Source organism: Phycodurus eques, chromosome 7 (assembly GCF_024500275.1).
Source record: "Phycodurus eques isolate BA_2022a chromosome 7, UOR_Pequ_1.1, whole genome shotgun sequence".
Classification (NCBI taxonomy): domain Eukaryota; kingdom Metazoa; phylum Chordata; class Actinopteri; order Syngnathiformes; family Syngnathidae; genus Phycodurus; species Phycodurus eques.
In genome coordinates, this window is record NC_084531.1 from 9,035,707 (window position 1) to 9,046,288 (window position 10,582).

At 46.1% G+C, this 10,582-nt stretch overlaps 1 protein-coding gene across 1 annotated transcript in view; it reads right to left on the reverse strand.

Annotated features, from left to right (window-relative positions):
- The window catches only part of LOC133405411 (tyrosine-protein kinase receptor UFO), a 36,209-nt gene that overhangs the window by 23,844 nt on the left and 1,783 nt on the right, over window positions 1-10,582 (reverse strand). The window contains exons 2-6 of the mRNA XM_061682315.1: window positions 5,252-5,465; window positions 4,853-4,953; window positions 4,574-4,756; window positions 1,085-1,165; window positions 814-929 (exon numbers count right to left, since the gene is read on the reverse strand). Coding sequence (XP_061538299.1) covers window positions 814-929; window positions 1,085-1,165; window positions 4,574-4,756; window positions 4,853-4,953; window positions 5,252-5,465 — 695 coding nt within the window. The remainder of the gene's footprint in view (window positions 1-813; window positions 930-1,084; window positions 1,166-4,573; window positions 4,757-4,852; window positions 4,954-5,251; window positions 5,466-10,582) is intronic.

Genomic DNA, 10,582 nt, shown 5'->3' on the forward strand with positions numbered 1-10,582 from the left:
TGTTGTGGTGGCACGGTGGACGACTGGTTAGCACATCTGCCTCACAGTACTGAGAAGCGGGTTCAAATCTGGCCCCGCCCGTGTGGAGTTTGCATGTTCTCCCCGTGTTGGCGTGGGTTTTCTTCGGGCACTAAGGTTTCCTCCCACATCCCAAAAACATGCATGGCAGGTTGATTGAAGACTCTAAATTGCCCGTAAGTATGAATGTGAGTGCGGATGGTTGTTTGTTTATATGTGCCCTGTAATTGGCTGGCAACCAGTTCAGGGTGTACCCCGCCTCTCCCCCAAAGATAGCTGGGATAGGGATAAGCGGTACAGAAACTGGATGGAATAATGTATTGTAGCTACAAATTAATATTTTGTGCGTATATCTTGTCATATCTAAGCCTTTGTAGACTTGTACTCTCACATAATTGTCAGCATTTACATTCTATGTTCAGCCACTTTCCTGCAAAGCTTTAAAAAAAAAATCCCTTTTTTGCGCCATTTGGTTGGGGCCTAACCCCTCAGCTTGTTTCCCCATCCCAGCGAGGGGAGAAGTGTGTGTGGAGGGGGTGGGGGGGGAGATGTATGAGGAGCAGCTTTATTAGAACCAGACGTTTAGGGGTGGTGCCATTCGCCGTAATGGCCACCAAGCGGGAGGGGCCGCTGCATCAGATTAGTTAAGGGAGGCCCATTTTCCCAGAGTGAAAACTGACCCCGTTGCTCTGGGGGGGGGGGGGGGGGGGGGGGGACAAAGCCGCTTGGGGCTCGGGATGGGGGCACTGTCTTCTCTTTTTCTGGAGAAGGAGCACACTCGTTATGAAAACTCACCTGTACTGTGCAGCGGATGACCGGGTAGTCGCCACCGAACCCGGGTTGCCATGACAACCGGAGACTGGCGAGTGTGACGTTTGCGGCTTTCAGGTGGTGAGGTGCAGCCGGCAGCACTGATAAACACATATTGCGAGCAAGTCCCAAATTAATCAAGCAAGTCGAGTCTTTCACAAATTTGATCCCAGAGAGTCCCAAATTCTAAAACTGGCTACTTAAGCCTGACTTACACTGAATCATGTGACTCAAGAACCCCACCCCTGCCCCTTACCAGTAATGGTGCCGGATCCAGAGGCGGCCACCCCCTTGCGGTTCTGGGCCTCGCAGGAGAATCTGCTGGTCCGGTTTAAACCTGAATGCGGAAAAGAAACGGGCATGAGAGGGGAAACTTTTGGCAGTGCAACTCTTTACTCAGCATTCTGAGATGAGGGGGGGAAATAAAAAAAAAAAGGGACATAGTTTGAGCTGATTCGGGACAAAACGGAGCGAAGCGAGTGGTGGTTTCCGTGGCAACGTGAGTCAATATGTGAATGTGAAGAGCGAGTCAGCACAATCTTTTTTATTTTTTCACCATCCACTCATTTTCTATGGCGCTTGTCTTCTTAGGGTTGAACTGGAGCCTGTCTCAGTTGACTTTTGGGTAGGAGGCGGAGTTACACCCTGGACAGGTGGGCCAGCCAATAACAGGGCACATACAGTATGGACAAACAGTCATTCAGACTCGTGTTTGCACCTATGGACAATATTAAGGCCCCGATGAAGGAAGCCGGAAAACTCAAAGAGAACATGCGAACTCCACACAGGAAGGGCCTGAGCTGAGATTCGAACCCAGAACCTCCGGATTGCGAGTCTGCAATGCTGAGCACTAGCCTACCATGCTGCCCACAAAAGCACTTTTGCGACAAATGTTGCAAAAAAGCATCATTGTGGTCACCGATGTGTCAATGTGCGAGTGGTCCACGTTCCCTCCACACAGCTTCCTCTCAGAGGGAAGGCCAACAAGTATTTCACATCCTGACATCTGCATGTTCGCACTTGAGACATTCCACAACATTCACATCATGTGACCTCGTCGCGTTGTCAAATGTTCTCAAGTGTTGCCAGTCTGCCGCACACACACACTTCCACCAGTGTGTCATTCATGGCGAGATGGATGCACCAAGCATCCATTGTGAGGCGACCAGAAAAAAGTTCTGACATTTGCTGGGTGAGGCTGAAGGAACAGTGTGTGCATGTGTGTGTGTGTGTGTGTGTGTGTATGCATGCGTGTGCATGTGTGTGTGTAGAGGCTCTCATCTGGAGATTCTGCCACTTGCCTTTTTGTGTTTTTGTACAACACACACACACACACACACGTGGATGTTGACCCACATCTGATTTTTAAATGGAGCAGCTTCCTTTGCACTTGACAACAATAAATGTGTGATTCATGACCCCCCGCCCCCATAAAGGTTTATTGTGCAGTAATACGTAGGCGGGCATGCAGGTGTAGTGACACAGTTAAGCTGAGTTTACTGCAGCTGAAGTCCACCAAGATAAAAAACATCACCTTGTAGAGGGACTTTGCATCTTAAAATGCAGTGTACAACTGCACAATCCGATGCCATCCAATACAACTGCAATATGCCTTGTCCTACTTAAGGGCTGTTTCTAATATTTAGAATTTGGTACTAGTAAGGTAAAGTGGCCGGTGGTACCAGTAAAGATGGTAACTGGGAGGTTGGCACTAGTGCATCTGTGTGGTACTGTTAAGGTTGGTACCAGTAAGACTGAGTGTTTGGTGGTACTGATAATATTGGTACCTGTGAGATTGGTGCTAATGGTGTTACATTTTTGGGTGGTTACCAATAAGATTGTTACCTGACTTTGGTACTAGCGAGGCTAAGTGTTTGTGGTAGTGATAAGACTGGCAACTATGAGCTACGTTCTAGTTAGACGAGTGTGTGGGGAGGTACTGTTACAATGGATTCCAATGAGATTATGCATTGGGTTGTGTGGTACTGGTAAATTTGGAACCTATGATATTGGTACCACTGGTGTTAACCTTTTTGGGTGGTACCAGTGAAGTTGTTACTAGTAAGACAGTGTTGGGTGATACTGGTAAGGTTGGTGTTGCTGGTGTGACACCTTTGGGTGGTACCAGCAAAGTTGCTACCAGTAAGTAGTGTGGAGTGTACCGGTGAGGTCATGGTGTTAGGTGGATCCAAATATATGATGGCTTCTTCCTTGGATCAAGCTTGTATTTGACTGTGCAGGGGTACCTACACTTCACTTCAGACTTTGTTCTGTACTTCTCAGAGCCTCCCTCGTCTCTCAGTGAACCACTGGAAGATGTTCTGAAAGGTTTGGAGGAGACTTGTGTCAAAGCAGCTGTCCATTCCACAGAGGTGAATGTCAGGTCCCGGTCAGCAACTAACCCAAATGTTCCGATGAGTCAAACAAGATCCCGGCACCTCACCGCAACCCCACGAATGTCCTCCTGTGTGACTCAGCCCGCTCTGCCAGCCTGAGCGCCCCTCTCCTTTCTTTTCAGATTTGTTCTCTCACAGAGTCCTCAGCAAAGCTATTTGTGTTCCCCCTAAAGAACCCCTCGACCCCCTAACCGGCCCCCTTTCCTCATCCCTCTTCCCCTCGCGGCTGAGCCGTCAACCACACGACCACAAGGCCGTCCTCTGCTGGCCCTGGTCCCGATAGCCTCTGGCTTCTCCTCACTGATAATCTGCTTGTTTTGTTTGAGCCAAGATGTGTTGGGAGGGGGGAGGGGGGCAGGGTTTGGTTGAAGAATGTTACAATGTGGTTCACTTTAATCAATTTAAGGGGATTAAACTACAACAATGTTTCTGGGGTTTTCTAGTCTCAAATTTTTCAAAAACGCCTCCAACGTTTTCATCCAACATTTACTGTAATTCATTTGTAGAACCAGCCAGTCACGTGTGGGCATTTGCTCCTTGAGGACTTGGCACTGATGGCGTTGGTACCAGTGACAGGCTGTAACAAGTGACAGTAAAGTTAGTACCGAGAACGTTGAGTGTGGAGAGACAATGTTGGATGGTACTGCTGATGTCTGTGTGGCTGGTAACACACATATCTTTTTAGGTGGTCCCAGTCAATTGAAATAGAGTGTTGGGTGGTACCAGTCAGATTGTACGAGTAAGATGCAGAATAATAGTGTTATGTAGTACCAGTGAGATGGGTGCCTATGAGGTTGGTACCAGTGAGACTCAAGTGTTGGATGGTACTGGTAAGGTTGCTATCTGAGTGGTTGGCACCACAAACGTTTACAGATGGTACCAGTTATGTTGTTCGAAGTGGTACCAGTGAAGTTGGTACCTTATAAAGTTGAGTGTGTGAGACAGTGTTGGCTGATACTGATGATCTGTGTAGTTGGTACCGCAAATGTTTTCTGGTGGTACCAGTAACGTAAAGACAGGGTTGGGTTGAGTGTACTGGTAAGGTTGGTACCTGGTTGGTTGTTACCACACACGTTCATGGGTGGCACCAGTGAAGTGAGATGGGTACTAGTAAGATGCAGCCATAGATTGTACTGTGAGATTGGTGCCTGTGAGATTGGTGCCAGTGAGACGACGAGTTGGGGGAGGTACTCGTTAGATTGGTACCAGTAAGGCTTGTACCAGTGCGCTGAAGTTTGATGTGGTACCAGTAAGGTTGGTACCAGTGTGACAATGAGTGGTAGGTGATACTGGTAAGATTGGTACCAGTGAGACAGTGTCTTGTGTGGAACTGCTAAGGCTGGTGGTACCTGTGATGTTAAGCGTGGAGGGTGACAAGGCCACCGGGTCGTCCACGGTGTTGAGAGGAGCGCCGTCCCGCAGCCAGATGACTCGGACCGGTTCTGGGGGGCCGTGGGCCACGCAGTGCAAGCTCAGCGCCGCGTTGGCCACCACGGCCATGTGGTGCGGCTCGGTGGAGAAGTGAGGAAGCCCTGAGGAAGAAAGCAGCCGGGTCAGAACTGACTTGACCACGGCGGCCGGTGCTCGGGTGCCTCTCTCGGGCTGTGAAGGGGCGTGGGGGGGCTCACCTTCAAGCAGAATGCTTCCTTCCGTGGACAAAATCGGCTCTCTTCCCACGTCGGCTGCACACTGATAGGTGCCCATGTCTGAAAGCTGGACACTATTAATCCTGCGAAGGGGAAGACTAATTGAACGTTTATTTCAAACATGCAGTACAGTGTTACCCCCACCATTGCCAATAAGCAGCAGTTTGGCAAACAGAACGATTCTTCCAAAAAAAAAAAAAAAGGCATTAAGTGGCTTCAAGCCACTTAATGCCTCCTCCAGTTGAAGTTTACTGTTAAGGGTTTGAAATGGGATGAAAAATGCACAAAGCAGCCAAATCACAGGAGACAAAGCTTTGGCTTATTTCATTCGAATTGTACTTAACAAGGTGTGTGGTGACTTAACATTCTCACACCGCCTACCTGAGGATGCTGTGGACAATCCAGCGGTCAGTGCCGAAGACAGGCATTTGGTAGTCGTCGTATTCGGCGTAGGGGAGCGGCGCGTCGTCTTTCAGCCAGTACACATTGGGGGGAATCTCCTCGCCGTCGACCGTGGCCAACAGGGCGCACTCCAACATCACAGGTTTGCCCACAGACGAGACGATGGTGGCGGGTTGTTTCTCGAACTCCGCATCTGGAACACGCAGGATTCAGTAATACTGCATTTGAAAAAAGAACTTTTAGCTGAATACAAATCACTTCAACAATAACTTTCATGTTCACACAGGGCTGCCAAACACATTTTTGACATGGGCCATATAATAGTTATTGTTTCCTTCCTTCAGGCTGTTACTGTTAGTGAAGAAACATAACAATTTATAAAAATTTTCAAGCAAGTTTCTCAGTATGTTACCCAGGATTCTAAGTGCGTTTCTCATGTCGCTCAACCCACCCCAGTACATTTGGTGTGCCTGAATACCCATACTTCAGTGTGTTAACAAGTGTTGGGTGCTGCTCTCCAAAATTTTTTTTGTAAATTTCATTTTGCCAGGGGGTAGTCCATTTTGGGTGTGGGTTGGGGGGGGGGGGGGGGGGGGGGGGGAGAATCCCAGTGATGGGGGGCAATGCCCCCCCCAGAACCACCACTGACTGTAAGATTCACACCTATGACATCAGTTTATTTTGTCATTAAGTTAGAGCTAAATCCGACTGATTTCATCATCAGAGTATTTAGAAGTGAGCGGCAGACAAATGATGTATTCAGTGCAAAGAAGCCATTAGGAAAATGTGTTTTCTGCCCCAAAAAGCAAGAGGGCCTCGCCCCCTGCCAGAGAGTGGCAGGAAACACTGAGACACACGCACACTCACAAAGCCGCCAACTCTTTAGAGCAGCAGCATAAATCTCACATGAGCGACGTGTGCGTAGACATTCTCAAGACGCTCCACCCGCCCCCAGCCGCCCCTCGTCTGCTTCACTGCCAACCTTCCACCTCTGACCCCGGTTGACTCCACCGCAGCGCATCTCACGTGCGTTGAATACCCAGAATTCAATGGTAGAAAACAAACAAGTTGCCAAAAACACGCTTGGGCTTGAGTTACTCTTCAACACGTGCACAGTCCGCAGACACATCAAGTGACATGAAAGGTACAAAGTGTCGTGAGTTACCATGCCTGTTACAAATTGTTTCAAGTGTGTCGCCAAATGTTTTGTTACCAAATGCGTTATACAGTGTGTGACCAAGTCTGCTACCGAGTGCAGAACAAGATCTTGCATTATACAAAGTGTGTTACCAAGCATGTTAGCAAGGGTGCCAAACAACGTGTGTTACCAAGTGGCCGATCAAGTATGTAACCAAGTGTTTCCAGTTGCGTGACCAAATGTTTTGCCTTATCAAGTGGGTGACTAAGTGAGTTACCAAGTGTTGTTGCTGTGTTGTGGGCTAATTCGTTTGTACGTGTGTTACCTAGTGTGTAAAGAAATTGTACTTTTGGTTACCAAATCTGTATTAGGTGTTTTTCTATGTTAGTAACTGTCTCTGAGTGTTAGCAAATGTTGTAAGTGTGTCACTCAATCTGTACTGACAGCTCTCAGTGTGCTCCCCAAGTGTTGTGGGTTTATATGCATGTTACCAAGTGATGTTCATGTGCTACCTAGTGTGTAACAAAATTGTGTGGACCATCATAAGGTGTGTTTATAATGTGTTAACAAGTGTCTTAGCAAATGTTGCAACCATTTTTCCTCAGCATGTTACTAAGTGTGTTACCAAGCCGCTTGACCCATCCCAGTGCATCTGACGAGCGTGGTTACCCGTAATTCAATAGTGGAAAAATAACATGACAACACTCGGGCTTGAGTTAGCCTTGAAACCGCTCAAAAGGGACATCATGACAAAATGTGGAGACACATGCTTTCCATTGGACATCAATGTCTAACATGTAAGACACATCAGTGTTGATCTGACCCCCTGTGCAGACCTATTGTATAAATGTATTGAGATGAGAGTAACAAGCTCAAAAGGTTTTTTAGAGGGGCATGGCGTGCATGTGCCTTTAAATGCTCCATTTCTCCTCCCTTTGTCCCACCAAACTCCCACTGGGTCTTTTTCTGCCAAGTGGCACACATGCAATGATGCAAACATGCGCCCGCAATGTGCCTTCTTCACCCCTTCCTCCCATTCCCGCCTCACCATTCATTTGGTGCCTCACCCATTTCCCCCCATGCTATTATTTGGATTCATCTTCCCCTTCTTCTCCTCATCCATCCATCTTGCCATGCATCCATCATGCTCCCGTCTTGAGTCACAGAGCGCGCCTGTGACTCACAACCAGACCATCCTCATCCTGCTCTTTAAGTCTGAGGCTCGACACAAAATCTTCTGAGACATCAGGCAAAAATGTGGAAATTTATTGATTTACAAGCACCTTCAGTCACCTGAGGGCCATGTGAGTTTGAGTTCTATTTTTGTTTTATTGTGATATGACAAATTACAGCGAGACAAACGACGACACGAACAATACTTCCACACCAAAACTCTTTCTTTCAGCCATTAAAGAGAATCAAACATTCAATGTGTTCACAATTTCGCTTCCTCCCTTGTGCGTTTCACAGGCTAGGGGACCAAAAATACAAGTTACTTTAACTTCCTCTCCTGAAGGGGACCAAACAAACATTCCTGTTTCCCCCACATACATTCCGCGTGAAAACAAGTACATTTCTCTTAATTCCCTGAGCACATTCCCTACAAAAATAACTGAGGCTATGACCACAAACCATAAAAATAGGACAGATTCTGTTGGCTTATGTCCATCTTGATGCGAACACTGTGGGGTGGCGGGTGTGTGCGGTGTGTCAGCAGATGTCGTGAGGCAGCAGGAGTTGGACATGAAAATGATTTTTTTTACTTTCTAGGTTTGAAAATAGTCAAGAATTAAAATGAACATACAGGTGTACAATTTAAAATATATATACATAGTGATAGTGCCTGTTTTCAGTGCATTCACTGTCACGTTCACAGCTTCACATATAAGGACAATTAAGAGTCTTCAAGGAACCTCACATGCATGTTTTTGGAATGTGGGAAAACCACCGGAAGCACAGGGAAAACATGCAAACGACACAGGCAGATCGGAACCCGGATTCAAACCCCAGCGTCAGAACTGTGAGGCGGATGTGCTCGCAACTAAACCGCTATACCAAGATGAAAAGATACAAAACATGAGTAGCACTCCAGCACGATGCAAAAGTACAGTGGCTATGGAAAGTATTCAGACCCCCTTAAATTTTTCACTCGTTGTTATATTGCAGCCATTTGCTAAAATTAAGTTCATTTTTTTCCCTCATTAATGTACACACAGCACCCCATATTGACAGAAAAAAACGGAATTGTTCAAATTTTTGCCGATTTATTAAAAACGAAAAACTGAAATATCACACAGCCATTAGTATTCAGACCCTTTGCTCAGTAGTTAGTAGAAGCACCCTTTTGAGCTCCTCTGCCATTCCTCCTTGCAGATCCTCTCCAGTTCTGTCAGGTTGGATGGTGAACGTTGGTGGAAAGCCATTTTCAGGTTTCTCCAGAGATGCTCAATTGGGTTTAAGTCAAAGCTCTGGCTGGGCCATTCAAAAACAGTCACGGAGTTGTTCTGAAGCCACTCCTTCGTTATTTTAGCAATGTGCTTCGGGTCATTGTCTTGTTGGAAGGTGAACCTTCGGCCAGTCTGAGGTTCCGAGCACTCTGGAGAACATTTTCATCCAGGATTTCCCTGTACTTGGCCGCATTCATCTTTTCTTCGATTGCAACCAGTCGTCCTGTCCCTGCAGCTGAAAAACACCTCCACAGCACGATGCTGCCACCACCATGCTTCACTTTTGGGACTGTATTGGACAGGTGATGAGCAATGCCTGGTTTTCTCCACACATACCGCTTAGAATTAAGGCCAAAAATCTTGGTCTCATCAGACCAGAGAATTTTATTTCTCACCATCAATTCTGGTGTTTTTATTTTTTTTAGCAAACTTCATGCAGGCTTTCATGTGTCTTGCACTGAGGAGAGGATTCCGTCGGGCCACTCTGCCATAAAGCCCCGACTGGTGGAGGGCTGCAGTGATGGTTGATTTTCTAGAACTTTCTCCCATCTCCCGACTGCATCTCTGGAGCTCAGACACAGTGATCTTTGGGTTCTTCTTTACCTCTCTCACCAAGGCGCTTCTCCCCCGATTGCTCAGTTTGGCCAGATGACCAGCTCTAGGAAGGGTTATGGTCGTCCCAAACGTCTTCCATTTAAGGATTATGGAGGCCACTGTGCTCTTAGGAACTTTAAGTGCAGCAGCACATTTTTTTGTAACCTTTGCCACAATTCTGTCTCTGAGCTCTTCAGGCAGTTCCTTTGACCTCATGATTCTCATTTGCTCTGACATGCCCTGTGAGCTGTAAGGTCTTATATAGGCAGGTGTTTGGCTTTCAGTCTAATCAGTATAATCAAATGCAGCTGGACTCCAGTGAAGGTGTAGAACCATCTCAAGGGTGATCAGAAGAAATGGACAGCAACCCAAGTTAAATATATGAGTGTCACAGCAAAGGGTCTGAATACTTATGGTTGTGTGATATTTCAGTTTTTCTTTTTTAATAAATCTGCAAAGATTTCAACAATTCTGTTTCTTTTCTGTCAATATGGGGTACTGTGTGAACATTCATGAGGGAAAACATGAAGTTAAATGATTTTAGCAAATGGCTACAATATAACAAAGATTGAAGAATTTAAGGAAGTCTGAATACTTTCCATACCGACTGCAGCTCACAGGAGATAAAAGATTGGGCACCCCCGCTCTGAACAGTACCAGTAATTCCCGTCTCACCTGCTGAAGGCTACCAAAACATTCCACGTCAACAAGCTAATAATTCCAGCCTGACAGCAACGTCCTTGATGATTCTCCCAACACTTCCTGTGGGTTATTAATGTTGACTGTCATAAATATTTCCTGCGTGGTAGTGGCTCTAAACGTCTTATCCCAAGTACTATCTTAAAATAATAATAATAATTAAAAAAAGATATCCGTGTACCACCATCATCACCAACATTAAAATACAATAACATAGTAGGCCTATGTTTTTATCTAAAATTTTAAGTAAATAAATAAATGAAAATAAAAAATGAAAATAATTTTTATTCCCAAAAACTATATCACTATATTTTAAGCCACTGGAACATTATGCACAATTATGCACAGTTTGGACATCAACACTGTGCTTGAATATAGTAAAATGAAAGAAAAAAGTATTTAAATAATGAGTGATTAAATGCATTGCACACA